General features: G+C 31.2%; 3 protein-coding genes across 5 annotated transcripts; 1 reads left to right on the plus strand and 2 right to left on the minus strand.

The window, feature by feature from the left end:
- Nucleotides 1–1,855: 1,855 nt before the first annotated feature.
- Nucleotides 1,856–6,907, minus strand: LOC124940517. 3 transcript variants are annotated; one of them, XM_047481042.1, is made up of 6 exons: nt 6,618–6,907; nt 6,106–6,341; nt 5,949–6,028; nt 4,272–5,847; nt 2,865–3,548; nt 1,856–2,154 (listed from the first exon to the last, which is right to left on the minus strand). In XM_047481042.1, the coding sequence occupies exons 2-5, from the start codon at nt 6,245–6,247 to the stop codon at nt 2,884–2,886; spliced, it is 2,463 nt and encodes an 820-aa protein (XP_047336998.1). In that variant the 5' UTR covers nt 6,248–6,341; nt 6,618–6,907; the 3' UTR covers nt 1,856–2,154; nt 2,865–2,883. The 3 variants fall into 3 exon arrangements, with proteins under 3 accessions (XP_047336998.1, XP_047336999.1, XP_047336997.1); XM_047481043.1 differs by lacking the exon at nt 1,856–2,154 and adding an exon at nt 2,262–2,278; XM_047481041.1 differs by lacking the exon at nt 1,856–2,154 and having other exon boundaries at nt 2,806–3,548.
- Nucleotides 6,908–12,401: 5,494 nt separating this feature from the next.
- LOC124940494 (metallothionein-like protein type 2 B) lies at nt 12,402–13,054 on the plus strand. Its single transcript, XM_047481016.1, has 2 exons — nt 12,402–12,509; nt 12,617–13,054. Exons 1-2 carry the CDS (start codon nt 12,445–12,447, stop codon nt 12,789–12,791), a joined length of 240 nt encoding a protein of 79 aa, XP_047336972.1. The 5' UTR covers nt 12,402–12,444; the 3' UTR covers nt 12,792–13,054.
- A 2,298-nt stretch (nt 13,055–15,352) lies between these two features.
- LOC124938629 (kinesin-like protein KIN-10B) lies at nt 15,353–19,068 on the minus strand. Its single transcript, XM_047479102.1, has 13 exons — nt 18,713–19,068; nt 18,463–18,631; nt 17,946–18,345; nt 17,655–17,860; nt 17,268–17,575; nt 17,120–17,189; nt 16,718–16,778; nt 16,169–16,455; nt 16,034–16,080; nt 15,931–15,952; nt 15,789–15,851; nt 15,660–15,698; nt 15,353–15,582 (listed from the first exon to the last, which is right to left on the minus strand). The coding sequence occupies exons 1-13, from the start codon at nt 18,946–18,948 to the stop codon at nt 15,538–15,540; spliced, it is 1,953 nt and encodes a 650-aa protein (XP_047335058.1). The 5' UTR covers nt 18,949–19,068; the 3' UTR covers nt 15,353–15,537.
- Between the last annotated feature and the right edge of the window lie 284 nt (nt 19,069–19,352).

Genomic DNA, 19,352 nt, shown 5'->3' on the forward strand with positions numbered 1-19,352 from the left:
TTCGAAGATTTGACTTTTGAATAAATGTTCTAATTCGTTATAAATAGCGTGTGAATTTATTACGTTTTATTTCTAACTTTTTTATATTTTTTTATTGATCTTTTTCCTTCTGGATTATTCGTTTCTATCTATGCTTTTTCTACTGTTTTCTTTTTTTATTTAAATTAATAGAAAAGGGGTTCAAATAGGAAACAAATTGTTTTTTATTTTAGTTTGGAGAATAGAAGTAAAGTTTATTAATTAGTTTTATGATAATATTTGTTACTTAAATATATATATATTATATGGGGATAATTATTTTTTTTTTTTTTATTGTGGTCCATCTTTACTAATCAATTAGACTAATTAATGGGATCAAAAGTTAAACGCATAGAAAAACTCAAATTAATATATGTTAATCCACCCTCCACCATAAGAATTTAATAGAGCTGATATATCTAGCTCAGAGTAGAAGTAGTGTTGTTAATATTGTGAGTCAACTCGTAAACTCGTTCGAGTCACAAAAGATCAGAAGTGTAAAATCGGCACTAACATTGACTAACGTAGAATACATTTCAAATCAATTTTAATTTAAAATAAAATTTGTTTTTAACTAAAATAATCTAGTGATAAATTTAATATCTTTTGTTTTAATATATATATATATATATATATATATATATATATATATAATTTTATAATTCAGTTTAAATGAATGCAAATATATAAATATTTTGGTGTTGACAATTTATGTGTTTTGGTTTGAAGAATTCAAGGTAAACAATACTAACTTGAACTAGATTGGTTTTGTAATTCAGGTTAAACAATAGTAACGGTTTTGTATCCAAATATGTTTAGTAATTATATTGAAATGTAATTTTTTGAATTCGATCCAATTGAACCGATTAACCTAACTCAACTCAATTTAACTATATTTAATTAATATCACATTTTTTTTATTTCAGACTAACATGACAGAAATAATATAACTCAAAATAATAAATATATGCTTACAAGTAACTCTACACAAAATAGTGAATAATTAGAAAATGACAAACACAAAATGCTACAACAGAAAAGTGTAAACATGTTAATCGGTTTATTTGGGTTATTTTAGGTCGACTCAATTTTGACATGTTTATTAATTAGATAAATGGGTCGACCCGATTTCGACCAAACCCAAAAATACATTACTCTAACCTAATTATTTCGTGTACGGTTCGGGTCGTATTTTCGTATCGAAACAGAAATTATCAACCCTATAAATACCGATACAACTTCAATTTGGTTATCATTGAGTGGTTTCAAATTATTACCTATACAACTTTATTATATATACTTCATTTTGGGTCAAAATTTATATTTTCTATGTTTAATTGAACACGTTATTTATGAGATTTTCAGAGGCTAATTTCTATTACTTTTCTTGTCCCTTTTCCCATCCACATTTAGTAATACACAACTCACAACTCTCTGTCTGAACTCTGATATAGCTAGTTAGTTAGTTCCAGTCAAATTATATACATTTCAAATTTGAATCAATATATAATAAATCGACCATTTTCAAATAAGTTCAATGTACCAAACATGTTTCTAAATAGGGAATCCATGCATTTCAATTAACTAAGTGGCATGACATCATATTTAATATATTAATAATAATAATACCAATAATATATTATTAATAATAATAATAAATACAAATTGACCCAACCAAACAAAAACCCTACACCATATGTATATTGGTGTTATTCACATTCATAGATGATTAATTTCAAAAATTGGAAAAACATATTACCTTTTTTAAAAATAATGTAAAGAAACAGCTTTAAATACATCCATTTCACTTCAAATTGTGACATGAATTGTAACAACACCACAAATTTTGATTACTCAACAAAGAAGATAAACACTAATATTAGGTTTTCTATGCTATCCAAATAAAAAAGATAGAGAATTTCTGCGAGTCAACTATGATGATCGAAAGCGAGACCGACAGGCCTTAGGAGCCACAAGAAGAGCTGCAATCCGTTTTGATCTCATCTCCTCTGACCACCACATGGATTAAACTCACATTGAGCAAATCTCGTTTTTACGATGTTTTTTACTTGTTTTGAGTAACTCATGACAAACAATGTCATAACTCATATAGTAATGTTTTTGTTGGGTGTTTTTCTGCAAAAATGAAATGTTTCTCAATTCAAAAAAATGTTAGGTTTTTATTTTTAACCTGGGTTTATTTCCGGGGTGATTATCCTCACCCTCCACGAGTGTTCTTTGTAAGAATCAAACCTGAAACCTATAGTTTCTTAGGTAAGACTATGAGGGTTTTTACTAGTGTAGGTTGAAAAGGATTTCAACAAGTTGAAGAACAAGAAGATGAAATATTTAAGTGCAACTATCCCTAGAAAACAAAGAAGATCTAACCCATGACCAAAGATCATGTCCTGATTTTACAAAAAGAATTAGGTTAGTTTAGTTCAGCACTAGTTGAGAGATAGGAGTGCTGATGCTGCTGATGATGATGATACCATCTTGAATAAATTAAATATTAGAAGTGTCATTATTACTTGTGTAGGCTCATCTAGTGGAAACTAAATTGACTCCTAAAATATTAGTCAGTGTGAGCATCATACTAATTACTCACTCCACTAACTAAATTATTTAGTGGGTCAATCCTAACTTTGATTAACCTTTTCCAAACTTATATAGCCATTTCTATTTTTAATCTGTAAAATTATCATTATTTATTATAGATTTAAAGGTATAGTGTTCTAAGCACTTACATCTATCTATCAGTCTATGTTCATTATGCTAGCAAAATAGGAAACAAAAAACAACTTTTTTTATTTATTTATGGAAAAGAAACAGTTCAAGGAGAGAACCTGATGAAGAAGTTGACAGTTAATAATTCCATTCCAAGTCGAATTCAAGTTCGTCCATTAAATCGTCGAATATCATATCTTCCAATTCCAGACCTAAGCATTCAGCATCAACTTGAAGATTCATCCAACCATCCAACTTCCCCATATCCCGACTAATTGGTTCATCAACCGACGCATCAGCTTCTGGTTTCCAGCTCAAATACCAGTTTATAACTGTCCACACTTCTTCTAGGACATGCGGTCCTATTGGAATAGGGCGTATCTGGGTAACCCAAGTCAGATTTCTTGGGTAATAGGTGAATACTCTCTCGTGAATATTTAATAAGACTTCATTTATTATATCAAACAGAAGAAGACGGTCCCAGTTGTCTATTTCAGTTTCTTGAAAGGTAGGATTGGAAAGACTCCCATTTTCCATTTCCTCGTAGACAGAACGGTTGACTGGCTGACCATTGGAATTACATGTCCATAAGAGGTTATTGTTGCTAAGACCAGAACGGCCCAACACATCTTTAACATAATTGAACTCGGAAATGTCGTTATTACTGCTAACAAGCATGTTTGAAGTCTCACTATTCCATTGTAATTGGGAATCTTCGTTTTGATGATTGGATGTAGAATCTTCTTTTTCGGAGAAGATTAAACTTCCTGGATCCATTTGAAGATCTGTCTTTACCAGTTCAACTAAAAAAACAAAAAACAAACATAATAAGTGTATGTTTAATGGTGAATCTCAGATTTCAGAAGTTATGCATGGAATAAACCCATAATAAATAAGCCCTCAGAGTATTTGATCATTTTGTCTTTAATTTTATTTTATTCAACTATGAAACCGTTTTGATATGAACACTCATTGAAACAAGATCTCACAAAAAAGTCGTTTAAGCAAGAACAACAAAGCAAGCAAAAACAGGAAAAGAAAAAAAAGAAGCAAACGAAAGCAGAACAAAAAGCAGAATCCAAACCAACAACAAAGTGACAAACCAGAAGCAAAAGAGGAAAATCCAAGCATAGAACCAAAGACAACTTAACAAACACGTTGAAACAAATTTTGCTGACTGAACCTAATTTTGGCTGCATGTACCAATTTCAAACTCTTTTTTTCTTTTATTAGTGCTGTCGTGGTAAGGCTTGAAATTGGCTCATGTGACAAAAAACAATTAGGGACGGTCAACCCAATTTGATTATATGTGACAAAGAGTTTGAACGAAATAAAAATAATAATTAAAAACTGTCACTTAAAAAGGATTCATATCAAAATGGTTTAATAGCTGCTGAAGGGCTTATATATAAAAAAGAAGAAGAAGTTAAGTTAGCAAATGCTTAAAGGGCTTGTGCATTTTTTTTATCATGAATTCAACATGGCCAAGATTTACGATATTAGAAGCTCAAATGGAGATAATGTACCTTCAGGTAAATACATTGATGATGGGAAGACTACATCATCTTGAGGATACTCAAGCAGGGGAACTGCAGTCGGTTCAGTGTCAGTTTCATTTTTCAGTTTAGAATCTTTTTCCATGGCTGATATTCCAAGATCATGACTGTTTTCACTTTCTAAGGTTTCAACTGTCAATGGTAGTGATTGCACTTGAACTTCATAGGCAGGAATTGAAAGTCTGCCAGCAGCCTCCGAAGAGTCATTCTCTGAAAAGACATCTAATTGAGTTAAACGTCTTGAATGTCTCTTAACACCTTCCAACATTTTATCCTTCATATTATTTGGCATTTCCAGAGGGGTGGTTGTTGCATAAGGGGACAACTCATTTAACAGATTGTAGCATGATCTAAGATCAGGTAAAGAAGTAATCCTCTCCAAACTGATCTTTTTAGTATTACGGCCTGGTGAAGGTGTCTCCTCTCTTTTCGGCTTTTCTTCTTCTCTTTGTATTTCAGAAGAATTAGTATTTGTTATGTCCTTCCTGCAACTAGATTCATACAACCGATTATATCTATCTACAGAGCCATCAAAAGATGTAGATCTGCTTCCACTCTTTCTCATACTCATACTACGAAAGCTCGTCTGTACGTCTGATAATTTTTGAGTCGCATCCTTGGGGCACTTCTTTCCGTAAGGAACTTTGTGGAGAAGTGCATCCATGGTTACTCGACGACGCGTTTCCTTTCTACTTTCTTGGATGGCATTTTTAATTTTGTTTTTGAGATTTTTGAAATGTTTCACCACCATTACGTTTCCTTTTCCAGTCCTTGATCTCGGAGAACAAGAACAAGTGTAATGATCTGGAAAATCCTGCTCTTCAGGAGATTTGATAGTTGGTGTAATGGACCTGTCGCCTTTTTCATCTAGAGAACTTGACTCCGGCAACTTGGGCAACATCTGCATTTTCTTGGTAACTTGTGGATCCTCTTTTGGATTTGGATGAGTTTCTAAATCTAGTTTGGAATCATGTCTAACAGACATGAATTCACTCTTCGTTCTAGAGCAAGGAAACGACATAGACTTGGCATATCTTGATCTCAACTTAGATGCTGCTTGTTGTTTGTTGATATGGTATACCAATGGAGAGACTGGGTCTCGCAAAAGTTTCATGAATAATTCCTTATTCATGTTGAAAATATCAAGTGCATCATCCTGAAGCTTCTTAGATTGATGGGCAGATTTATCCACGTTCATTGGTACTATTGTTGTTAAGTTGACGTCTTCTTTCACTTTTGACTTCTCCGGTAAAACCAACTTTCCTTCTTTCACTATTTCCTCTTCATCGACAGTATTGAACTTCTGATCTTGTTTGACAATTTTCGGGCGTGGAATGTCCTGGAGTTTTTCTGTAACGGGAGCTATGTCAGAAGCTTCTAGATGATTATTAGAAACAGTTCGATTTAGCTGTGTTGTGAGTGGACAGGGAGACGGTCTATCATGTTGACCCTCCTTTTTCTTTAACATGTCGTCATAAATTAAAGTTCTTAGCTTCCTTACAGAGCTTTTTGTTTCTGGACTGAGGGACCTTGACTTCACTTTTTCCTATGAAGTTTAAACACCAGTTTTCAGTGAACAGCTGAATATAAATAAATTATGTTGTCTTCAGTTTGCAAAACTTGTGATTTTAAATTGTGCAAACTTACAACAGACAAATTCTCTTTAGCATCTTCTTGTAGCTCACAGTTAGATGTGTTTTCTGTAGTATTTGCAGCAACATCAGGCCCTGTTAAGAGAACACAAACTTGGTAAATCATTCTCAATCTCTGTTCTCCATGTTACATTTCGCTAGAACTGTTTTACCTGTAGAAGTTCTTCTACCAGTATGCCTTCTTCTTCGGGGAAGCATTTTCCTGACATGAAACCATCGTTGATGGTGTAGCACATTAATCATGCTCCACATGCATCCCGGAGGAGGGTCTTGGTGCTGGACTTGCTTACTCATTTTGTTACACAAAACGATACGATTATAACTCTCTACTCTCCCTAGTCAATTTATCTACATCCGAATTCAATCACAAGGTTCTGAGCTTTTATACCTAATCCCAAAGGTAACAACAACAACAATGAAATGTTAACCGTCAAATAGAAGATTCCTTCAGTAAAATTTACTTCATTATTTAAACCACAATGTTCATTTCCATGCAAAGCTGAGAATAAAAGGAACATCAGTTGTCCTATAAAGCTAATTCACAGAAGAGCAAAGCAAGAACACCGCTGAATATTTCATGTCAGTAAGTAATCCTAAGCAATCAGGGAAGATGCACGGCATAAGATTGAAATCCATATGTAAGAAAGAGATAAAGAACGGTTACCTGGAGGATTTAGTCGCGGAGAAGAAATGTTGGGCGGATGGAAACCGTTAAGCTGCCAGATAGCCATTTCAGAATTAGATCGGAAAATCGGAAGTGGCGAGAGAGAAATGGAAGGAATGGATGTTGGTGGTGGTGTGAAGATACGATCCATTGTAGAGGTAGAGCGATGTTTTCGGATCAAAATGCTTCGGATTATGTCCAACATGAAGATGAAAAACTTCTCCTTGCTTCTCTGCGATTTTCGCGCCATCCTTCATACAATTTGGATTTGGATTTGGATTGAGGAAAATAATTTGTCATATGAGTGAAGAGTCAAATCGGATCTAGGTCAAGAGTATTATTGGTTTCAACTTTGAACAAAATTTGCTTCTTTAGGTTCATTATTTTTAATAAATCTTTTTATTTATTTTTAATAAATCTTTTTATTTAGTGCAATTAAATAAACTTTGGTATTTGAGAAACAAATCAATTCAGATTTTTATTCAAATAATTTGTTTAGGTATTAAAAAAAGTACATCATTTTAGCACAAGCACAAACATTTACAATGAAAAGAAACCTAAATAAAAAAAAAAGAATACATTATAAAAACGTTAAGACATTTATATAAGATGTTAAAATAAGTTTGTTTTCAATGCTCATGGGTGTAACTGTATTATTACAACCAAAACAAGATAGAACCGAGGTCATCGAGAATATAGGTGAGAATATCTAAATCGAAGATTCTATTGACTATTAGAGGTAAATGAATTTGTAATTTCACATATTGCGAATAATCAAACATTATTTTTGTTTCTTTGTTTAGTTGAAAAAACAAGTCATAACTAAACTAATCGCACTCTAGATTGAGTTGCAAACACTCATGCAGAGACGAAATGACGTTTCATGGGCATCACCGACAAACTGAGTTAAGATAAGTTCGGTGACGATGGATATAAGCATACTTATGATGCGTTGGTCTTCTTCCTTCTATTATTTGAAGACAGAATTAACAGTAGTGATCACAGTCGGTTCTTTCTATATTAAAAATTATTTGAAGACAAAATTAACGGTAATGATCATAGTCGTGGTTCTTCTATAGTAACAAAGAAAGTTGTACTCGGTCAATAACATTCGGTTGGAAAACGAATATACATTTGAGACTAATAAAAAAATATTAAGTATCAATAAAATAACACAAGACTTATAATAAACGAAAAACTATGGAGAGAAAAAAAATATTCACTATATTATCGAGAGTATGATAACTTTAATTAAGATCATATATTTATTAGTCACATATTTATGTAGAGTGGACTATAACATCAAATAGTGAAAATTAGTGCAATGATATAAACTTTGGTATTTGAGAAACAAATTAATTCATATTTTTATTCGAAATAATTTATTTAGGTATTAAAAAAAATATATCATTTAAGAAAAATCACAAACACAATCATTTACAATCAAAATAAACTTAGATAAAAAAATCAATACATTATAAGAACATTAGAACATCTATTTGAGGAGTTAGAATGAGAATGTTTGAATCTTTCCTATTTAAGAAAAGTTTGATATGGGCTTCAATGTCATTGGTGTAACTATGTTATTACAATGAAAACAAGAAAGGATCGAAGTCATTAAACATAGGTGAGAATATTTAGATTGAGGACTCTTTTGTCTATATAGCTAAATAATTTCACATATTAAATCATTATTTTTGTTTCTTTGTTTAGTTGGAAAAAAAATCATAATTAAACTAATCGCACTCTAAATTGACTTGCGAAAAAGACAAAATGACGTTTTGTAGGCATAATCGACAAATTGAGTAAAGATAAGTTCGGCGACAGTGTATATAAGCATACTTATGATGCGTTGGTTTTTTTATTGTAAAAAGGAAAAATGGACTTGGGTCAAACACATTAGGTTGAAAATGGATATAAATCTAAGACTAATCAAAATAAATAATATATTAAGTATCAATAAAATAAGCACATAAACAACACAATATTTACCAAAAACTCAAAAAGAAAAACTATGGAGAGTGTAACCCCCAGAAATATCCCCAGTTCCATAGCTTAGCACGTGTCGGATGACATGTGATAATACAGGGGATCTGAGATGCCTCGAGGTTCGATGCGTTTCAACTTTGATTTGCGTGTCAACCATCTTTTTAAAATAAAATATTTATTTTTAAAGATTTTGATAGTACCTGCCTGTGTTTGAAATTAATTAAGTAAAAATAATTAATTTTATTCAAATTTTAATAATTTAGGAATCAAGTAATAATTTGATTAAAGCCCATAATTAATTTAATAAAGGATTATTTATTTGAAAATAAAGTCGCCAAATGATTTTAGAAAAATCAGTAATATGTACTTATATAAACGTACTTTATATCAAAGTTTCTATAAGGGGTTCGTTTTTTTGTTAAGCTCAGGAAATGGCTTTCGCGCTATGTCCTTCGCGCCCGTTGAAGACGATTTTATTTTTTAAAAGTCTGGTTATCAAAAGATTTTATTTATAACATTTATTTCCTTTAATTAGTATTCCGATGGTCCTAAACAAAAGTAAGTTTAGATTACGTAAATAATTGTACAAAATTATTTTGAAGTGCGTACCTACGATTGTGTTTATCAAAGATTGAGTAAAAATTCTTTCGAGATTATTTGAAAATGGATTGGGGTTCTAAAATTACAAAAATAATTTTGAATTTTGAAAAGTGGAACCAAATAGGCCTTAGGACCGGAGTCCTAGGGCTTGAGTTCGTTTTTACCGATTTAGGTTATGTATAGACCGAGGGTGGTCTGGATCGGGGCTCGAGACACTCGGTCAAGGGATCAGAGGGTTCGGCCTTGGGGCTTGGGAGGCTCGGTCCTGAAATCAGGTTGTTCGCTCCTAGGTTTGGGAGTCTCGGTCCTAGATCTAGATTTCTCGGTCGTGGGACCTGGGAGTCCTGGTCCTAAGTTAGACCTCTCGGTCATAGGTTAGAATCCTTGGTCGGATTACTCGGTCTTTGCTCAAGAACACCGGTCATGGGTCTCGATCCTAACTCAAGAACATTGATCATGGCTCTCAGTCCTAGGTCAATTTTCTTGGTCCTCGGTCTCGGTCAAGACCGAGGATTCTCGGTCCTTGGTCTTACAGGACTCGGTCCAAGAGGACAGAGTGTTCTTCACTTGGTATGAAGATTGCAGGTTTCTAGCTTTTGATACTAATCATGAAAACATGATCTGTAAGTTGCAAACAACACATATGGGCATAATCCCTAATCCTAAACTCGATCAATCGAGCTCTAAGTCGATCAATTTCTCAATCCAATTTCTAGGGAAAGAATTGGGAACTTTTGGTTTATGTCATCTCGTGGCCTAATTCTTGTTCTAATAGCTTTCAAATGATGTTATAGTCGAACATAACCAAATCAATAACATCAATCAAGCTCTGTAACAATTTAAAACTGAAATTCAAACTAATTTTTTAAAAAATTTAGTTGGATCAAATATGTTAAGCAACTATTTGAATAAAAAATAGGAACATGAAGTTCAAAATTTCTAGATTTTCAAATTAAATTTGGGTTTTTTCGATTTGGGTTGATTTGATGAAATCTCTTTCGACGGAAAGCTTAGAAAACATCTAGGGATTGATTTCAACTAAAGAAAACACAAAATTGAGCACTAAATAAGATCAACCCGATCGAACTTGGAAAAATTCAATTTTGAATCACAATTCGAATTATAGTAGGTCTGGAAGCTTACTAGTGATTGTAGAACACTTCAATGATGTGTAGGAAGCTTTCCCAAGCCCTGTCTTAGATAGCCAGAGGAATTTCTACAAAAATCAGTTACCAAAGTTCATTTGAAATTCTTTGAATTGGCTATAATTTGTGATATTTGTTCGATGGATTGGAAGAAGAACACCTAGAGACTATTTATACCCGAGCTAGGTCGGTTATTGAAGTCGAATTCAACTTCAATTTTGCTTTTGAAGTTCTTCTTCCCTATTTCTATTTTGTCTTCAGCAACCTAGATCTAGGGTATCTTTTGACTATTGAACCTAAGTGAATTGAAGGCGAGGGAGAGACGTGCATGTTGGTGAAAGATTAGAGGGATAATGTTGAGAAACGAAGGAGATAAGGTTTTTAGAAGGATCGTCGACATCGATCGCAAGTCTCTGATGTTCGCCCTATCGATCGGGAAAGACGAACAAAACGACTTCATTTCATTTAATATGAAACGTGTTGTTGCGTATCATCCATCGATAGGCATTCTGTTTGGCATTTGGGTGTATGGGCTAACGGGGTTAGCATCCCCGTTAGTTGATCTGGTGTGGACTCGACACGCATTGTTATGGTTACAATCGGCTACACATCGTGTTTCTGGGAGCTGGATAAAAATCCAGCGTTGATCCAATGGTCATTGATCCTACTACAAAGTTTAAACATAATTTATGTCGCACATAATTATCGGTTTATATTTTTAATAAAAGTGTTATTTGAAATCAAACTTTTAAAATTTTCTTGCGTTTTTCTTCACAAATTAATACACGAAAATATTTTTGACAACATAATAAAAATTATGTTCATTTATTTTATTTTTGGGTATTTTGGGTATTTATTTAATTGTTTTAAGTCATAAATTATACCTAATTTATGTTTAAAATTCTAATTAAATTATTTCAACCCCTTTTAGGGTTTAATTTGGGTAAAATAAATAGAATATTTTAACTCTAAATTATTATTTTTTATTTTTTAATTATCATAATAATTAATCATAATTTACTTTTAATCTCTAGATTATTTTGAATTTAAAAATTCAGAATATTATTCCAATATTATTATAAAATTAATAATATTATTATAAATTAGGTATGTCAAAAAAAACTTCACTATATTGTCAAGAGTATAATAACTTTAAATAAGATCATATATTATATAAGTAACATAATTAAACCTACTATACCAAAATATCAAATAGCTAAATATTTTTTAATCGCATTGTTAGTCTTCTCGGTTAAAATTCATTCAGGTCATCATAACTCTAACCGATTCTGTTAACCTACCAAAAAAAATCTCAATAATTACGGGTTTGAGTTGTTGATTCAATTTCACATAAATAAGCTAAAGAATAAATTAGTGTAGAGATAGTTTTGAACTCTAAAATTATATGAATTGAAAATAAATCTATTTAGTAACTCTCATTCATTCTAACCAAACTAATCAGATATAAAGATAGACCTAAGAAAATCTTATAATAAAAATATTATTTGTTAGTTTTTTAATACTGTGGAGTTAATTTTTTTTTTCTTGTGAATTTATAAGTTTCATAGCCATTGAATTAAGGTGTTTATAATTTTTTTAATATTCTGTATTTTTTTTTTCTATAAAATGAAAAGGAATGATGTGAATAATCTATTTAATAAAAAAATAAAATAATTTTTCTCTTTTCACACTTTTTATATATATATTTTTTTAATATGTGGTGAACATAATTCACTCTATAATTTTCACCCCAATTTATCACCCTCTATCACTTCTTAAAATCCAAATCTTAATTTGTTTGATTTAACTTAAAATATCTATCTTTATTTTTTTCTTTTGTACGGAAACAAAATTTAAAGAATATAATTATTTTAAAAAAAATACCCGATCCTATCCTATCCGCAAAAGATGCATCGAGAAAAGAGCTGTATGGGAGGTGTTGTATCATTGGAATAACGTACACGTGTACGGCTGATAGCCTCCCCACCTCCTCCTCTTCATGTATAAATAAATAGAGTGCCCTATTCATTTTCATATCATTAATTTCATTTCATTTCATTGAATTAGAAATAAAATAAAAGAATTTCTTGAAAATGTCTTGCTGTGGAGGAAACTGTGGATGTGGATCTGATTGCAAATGTGGTAATGGTTGTGGAGGGTAAGTAACTTCAATTCATGCATCAAAACCATGATCAATCTTGTTATTAAATTTTTAACTTTTGGTTATATTTTTTTGTGTTTTTCATGATTAATTGTTATTAATAGATGTAAGATGTACCCTGATATGAGTAATTACTCGGAGACAACCGCCGCCACCGCCACCACGGTTGTCGGTGTTGCCCCACGACAGACATTCGCCGCGGTTATGGAAATGGGGTCGTCGGAGAATGGTTGCGAGTGTGGATCTAATTGCAAATGCAATCCTTGCAATTGCAAATGAGACAATAATTTGAAATAAAGTGGTGTTTTGTTCGAATTATGTAGTAAAAGTAACTAATGTTGGAGTTGGTGTTTATTATATGTGTTTGTTTGTTTGGAGGAGATTGGTTGATTGATTTGATCGATGTTTTCTTCATAAGATAAGAATAAAGACATCAAATCTGATCGGTCTGATCCGAAAATAAATGTTTTATTATGATGCATGTGTTTTTGTAGGAAATATATCATTATTGAATCAATAAATATATATGGGTTTCTGTTCAAGTTGTATTTTACAAGTTAGAATTAATTTATCTTGTCCAATTAATATTTTTTTGTTTGTAGTGCACCGATTACCAGAGGTAGATCTATGAAGCCCATCTATTTTTTTTTTCAATTTTTCCTTTATTTTACTATTATAATGTGTCATTACACCACAAATTATAACTTTTTTTTTAATTTAATTTTTTATTTATTTATTTAATTCTTTAAAAAATGACAAAATTTACCTTTATCTACTGATTTATACATAATTTTTCGATATTTTTTTTAGGTTTACCTTAATATTTTTTGTCAAGCCTACCCAACTTCGGAGATTATATCTGAAAAACATATATGATTCGAGCGAACCAATTATTTATATTTTTGTTTTCAATTTTTTATTTTGAAATCTCTCTCATTTTATACTTATGTTGATGTCCTTACACATTTTTAACTGCAAGAATCCTTTTAAAAAAATAATAAATAAAAACACAATAGTTATCACAATAATTAATAAATAAACATCAGCCAAATCTCACATTGTAATATTTCATGAAAGACAACTTATAATATTATTAATATATATTTTATAATGAAAGTTAAAGAGTATTGAATTAAGAGATTGAAATTTTTATTATATTTTTATTTAGATTTAAATCATTTATTTGAAAAAAAACGAGAGTATATTTTGTATTGTTGTTATTGATTCTAAAAATATGAAACGCAACAACTTGAATTTTCTAAATCAGCATTTTTTACAAACAAATAGGCTATAACCACGGCCAACTTAATGATTTTGAAATCAAAATGATGGTGTTAAATTCCTCAAGAGCTAATTTGATGTATTTTTTTTTTTGAATTTTTTTCTAAAATATATTGTTAGATTAATTTTTTTAATTTTTTTTGGTTGATTAAGATTAATTTTTTTTTTATTTTTTTCTCTCTATTAAATAATAAATTAATTTAAAATAATTAAATAAAAGATATTCTGACATTTTAATAAATAATCATAGGGATTAGATGGATAAAATAATTTTTTAATAAAATCCTTTAAAAACTAAAATCCCCCCCCCCCCCCCCCCCCCAAAAAAAAAAAGAAATAATAAATATATTTGAGAAAGAAAATGAACTTACACAAATATATTTCATGTGTTGGCGTGTTGCTTTTTTAACTAGTAATTAATGAATAAAGTTGACTATGGAAGAAACTAGAAGCAAAAATTTGGTTGTTATCTTAATTCTTAAAAAAGATAAGATTCTTTTCTATTTCATATTGATCTATGTGAAGATAAGATCATGACTTAACCGTGACAAACCATTTATTTTAAATATTTGTATATAATAAATATTTGTATATAATAACTCTTGAGTTAATAATAATAATAATAATAATAATAATAATAATAATGTTGTTTTTGAATGTTTAGATAATATGTGATATTGTATTATGGTTTAAACGGTTTAGAGGTACCGTTGTCTTTTACTTTTGTTGAAATGTTTTTCTATAAAATTCGAAGATTTATATGTTATAAACGTGACATATAAACAGAAAAAATATTTTTTTATTATTTTTTGAGTTTATTTTTATCAACAAGTGTTATCAAAATAGATTATAGTCTTTGCACTGTTTATAATAATGGAGAACAATACTTATTTATGTCATATATTATTATTTACTTGTATTTGCTAGTGAAAAAATAAAAGACAACTAATCAGCAATGAACTTTGAGACATTGTCAGATGTGTTTATATATTATGCAATGAGTAGATAATGTTCTCGATCATGTGAATGAAGAGATACACGCGAAGAGTTTATAGAGAAAATTTGAAGAGTTGTATGTTTGAAAGACTAATAACACTAAATTGTTTTTGATCAAGCATATGATTTTCAAATATCAAGATGGAAAAATCATGTTCGATCACTTGATACGTTTCATGAGATTATTAATTAGTTAACTAGAATTGGTATAATTTTGATGATGAAGTGCAAGGTTCTAGACATATACCATCCACGATCAAATAAAAAAAATACTTCAAACCGAACTATTAGAATGTCACGAATTATAATTATCATTCTTACTATTACCTCCACGTTGAAACTCACAAATGCTCTGCCATTCATCCATTTCTTGTCATTATTAACCTTCACAACCACCTAAATCTCAAATGTCCCATAAAATTATTCAAAATTATTTATATCATTATAAAAGTATTAGAGTAACAATAATATAAGATTTTATCTAATAAATGGTTGAAAATTATTTCATTACATTAGCAACATTATTAGTCAGACTCGTAAATTTCTTTCAATTTTAACCGCTCTATCTGTAGCAGCTACAATAATGAGAAGAGTTAACAATATGCATTGTTCATAGCAAATTGACATAATTTGATACACTAAACACACTAGAAAACACACACAAAGCACACAATCGAAAACACACACAAAGCACGCAATCGAAAACACACACAAAGACTGGTGAAGCAACTAGAAGTTGCTTTCGAAGTCAATTGAATATTCCTTTCGCGGTTCTGTTGAACATATTCTGCACCTGTAAATTAAACACATTTTAGAAAAATATTTGTATTGATTCCAAACAAATGGCAAAGTAATGATATAAAGGTATACCTGTTTGGATGAGAGACCTATCTTTTCTAAATCATTTAGCTACAACATTAAAGAAATACAAATCAACATATTGGATGAGTGAATTGATAAGAACACAAGTTTAGACTTAAATAGTTGAAAAAAACTCACTGATTTTAGAGGACTTTCTTCTCTAATCTCGAGTATGTAATCAGCCATCTTCTGTCCAATTCCCTGGACATAAACAATTATATAAGTCTGAATTTAAATGATTTGTTATTGTGTTATTGTGTAAGCATGTTTGTTTTCATACCTTCAATTCTATAAGTTCCTCTCTGCAATAAAATGATAAAAGTAATAATTAGTCAATCATCACAGAAGGAGTTTAAAAAGAGATGAAAAATCATCATAGTTACCTGCTTGCTTTATTCAGAAAATTGACATATTCTTGGATAAGAGAAGTCTGTTTCAGTTGAAACAAAATATTATAAGACATGATGATATGTTACAAAAAGAAAGGGAAAGAAGAAAAAGGAAACAGTATGATAAACCTTTAAATTAGAGCTTTGAGAATTAAACTTATCAAGTGGAGTGCCGACAATCTCAGAGCTCTCATCAGCCCAATGCACAACAGAATGTGAAGTTTTGGGTGTTTTCGGATCAAAAAGCACCACACATACGCGGTCCCCTCGGGGAATCTGTTCTGCGTTTATGTTTGAATTAATCGGAGTGAGCACTTTTCTTAGGGAGGATTGAAGTCCTTGTATATTCTCGCAAATTGATGAAGACTCGTCCCCTAAATTAGTTATAATCATCTTCTCTGTATTGTTCACTGATCCTTCAAAAGAATGTAAAATAGAAGTTTATTTCATATTCAAGTATCTCCAATAACAACATCATTTGTTTTTTTTAAATATTCTGTTTGATTAGATAAAATGGGTTTTTGGGTGTATTGTCCAATATGACCTTTGAATTGTAGGTGGAAAAGACAAGACTCCCCTTTAAATACATTTATGATAAAAATTAAGAAGAGTATTTTAGTATTTTAGGTGATGATTAGATTGATGATGGTTTAAATAGTTAAACAAGACCAAAGATACCTGATGCATGCTCGGCAGGTTTCCTGATCTCATGAATATCTTCTTCCACATGCTGTAAATGCTGCCAATATAGAGTTTAAAAATCAAAATCTATAAAGTTGGTTTCATTTCTCATATTAATCAAATCTTGAACACTATGAATATATATTGAAGAGCTTAAAATCAACAGAATTACTGACCATAGGAATATATAATTTTTATTTAGAAGATGTAACAAGATAACTTTCGGCTAGCAATCAAGAAACAGAAGCTTTACCTCATATTAATCAAATCTTGAACACTATGAATATATATTGAAGAACTTAAAATCAACAGAATTACTGACCATAGGAATATATAATTTTTATTTAGAGGTTGTAACAAGATAACTTTCGGCTAGCAATCAAGAAACAGAAGCCTTACCTCAATTGTGCAATCAATACCACTAGAAACTTCATTATTGAAAAGTTTTCTGTTAGGAACATGTTGAAACCTGAAATTAATCAAGTAGACAACATTAATGATTCTGATGACACATTTACATGTAAGAGCTTGACAACTAAGTTCTGACCTTTTTTTTGTATCATGAATAGAGAAACATGATTTGTTGCTAGCTGTTTGCTTTGTAGAGCTCCTATTTGCAATAGGCAGCTTCATCGAGTTCATAGCCTTTGGAGTTTTGTTACAAGAAGGTGATTCGAATGGTCTTGCATTCTTTGCTTTACCTTTCGATTCCAGCCAAGCATGGAGTTTTGTTTCCATGTCAACTTTAACCTCCGGGGTCTCATTTCTTTGAGCCGAAGAAATAGTATTAGAGATATGGCGTGATCTAGCTGCCAAGCTGACTGTGTGAACAGATTCTTGGTAGTTTCCTGGATTCTGAAATAGACATGGTTAAACTTATGAGCTTATTTCCAAATTGATTAAACGAAATAGAGAATAATTCATTTAGTCCCACCAAGCAAGCAACCATGAGGGCGTGACTATTTCCTCCTAAAGAATCTTGAAGTATTCGAGTTAGTTTGCTATCTCGATAAGGTACTCTAGATTTGTTGTTATTCAGTGCATAAATGACATTTGACAATGCAAATAAGGACTGGTTTATTTTGGAGCTTTCTTGGAGCCGAATCCCTTCATTGAATATCTTTCTGTTATCTTCATTTCCTGTTTAAATCAACATGAATAATTTAATAAACACTTGCTGTTTTGTTTGTTACTCAACTAGTAAACAAATTCAATATTCAATTACCTGCTAAATCAATAAGGTTCAACTTGCCAGTAACGACATTGTGAGAATCGTCAACACAAGTATTGGCATTGCAAATGTAAATTACTAGCACAGCATGGCTCCTGCTTGAAACGTCGTTCAAACACGTGTGTGCAACCTTTCGCCTTTGATTTCCACTGGAGAAAATCTCATGAAATTCAGACATGGATTTAACAGAGGAGCGCGAAAGTCCCTTGATATGTATCTGTCCATCTTTGTCTTCTAAGATTGTGATTTCTTTGTCTTTAATTCCTAGAAGATCATAACATCTGTCCAAATAGATTTCATAGTATGAAATCTCTGCAGTGCTTCCAGTGCTTTGGCACATGGACAAAATTGTTGACATGGATAAGGGAATTAAACCAGTAATCTCTTCAGTTCCCTGGATTAAGTCAAAATAACAAAGCATGATTCATCTTCTTCACAACTAACCTAATAATTATCTAACAATCATACTAAAAATTCCTATAAATAACTTAATTTTAAGCATATTTCAGACCTGCATTGTATATGTTTTGCCACTGCCAGTAGCCCCATAAGCAAAGACAGTGGCATTACAGCCAAGAAAGATCTCTGGAATCATGGGACTAACTTCTCTGTAGAAAATCTGGCTCAGGTTATTATCTTCTTCTCCAAAGAATGAATCCAATTTATAGCTCTCATTTCGTCTGCACAAGAGCAAGAACGGAAAAGAAGTAAATCAGATTTGTTAGATAAAACCCTAGATAAGATTGTACAAGCATACTGACATGGTTTCATGATCTTTGAGAAGAACCGTGACAGGAGAAATCTCCTGTTCGAGAACGGAGATACAAGAGGTGGCGCTGTCACCTCTAGATGCGATTTCGAGCTGCAGAAATGGGCGAACCCTTACGATCACTCTGACTTTCGAGATCGAGTTGAGTTTTGGCTTTACAGGTGATTTAGACGGTGTGAAAACTTTCGCCGCGTGATGAGATTCAAGTGATTCCGTTTCAGTAGCCATTGAAATCTTCACTCAGAGAGAGATTGACAGAGAAATTGAACGGCAGAGACGACGAGAGTAAGGCGGTTTGATTTGAACGTTTGAATTTGAATTTGAATTTGAATTGTGATTTTAGTAAGAGTTAACTATATGCTTTCCGGATTATAAATATTTTAATAAAATATCATGTGAGTTATTTAAAAAGTACCCAATACCATAATTATCATTTTACTTATTCATTCAAAAATCTTCTCTTTATTGACTTTTTACATCTCATTTCGACTGACCAAAATTGTAACAGGCAACCGAATTAATATCATATTAAGTATTTTCATTTGGATAAACAACATCTCTATTATTTCCCAATCGAATTATCATTTTGAACATTTTACACTACATCAAATCTCTTATTCCTTAACATATCT

Source organism: Impatiens glandulifera, chromosome 5, assembly GCF_907164915.1.
Source record: "Impatiens glandulifera chromosome 5, dImpGla2.1, whole genome shotgun sequence".
In the NCBI taxonomy this organism is placed as follows: Eukaryota; Viridiplantae; Streptophyta; class Magnoliopsida; order Ericales; family Balsaminaceae; genus Impatiens; species Impatiens glandulifera.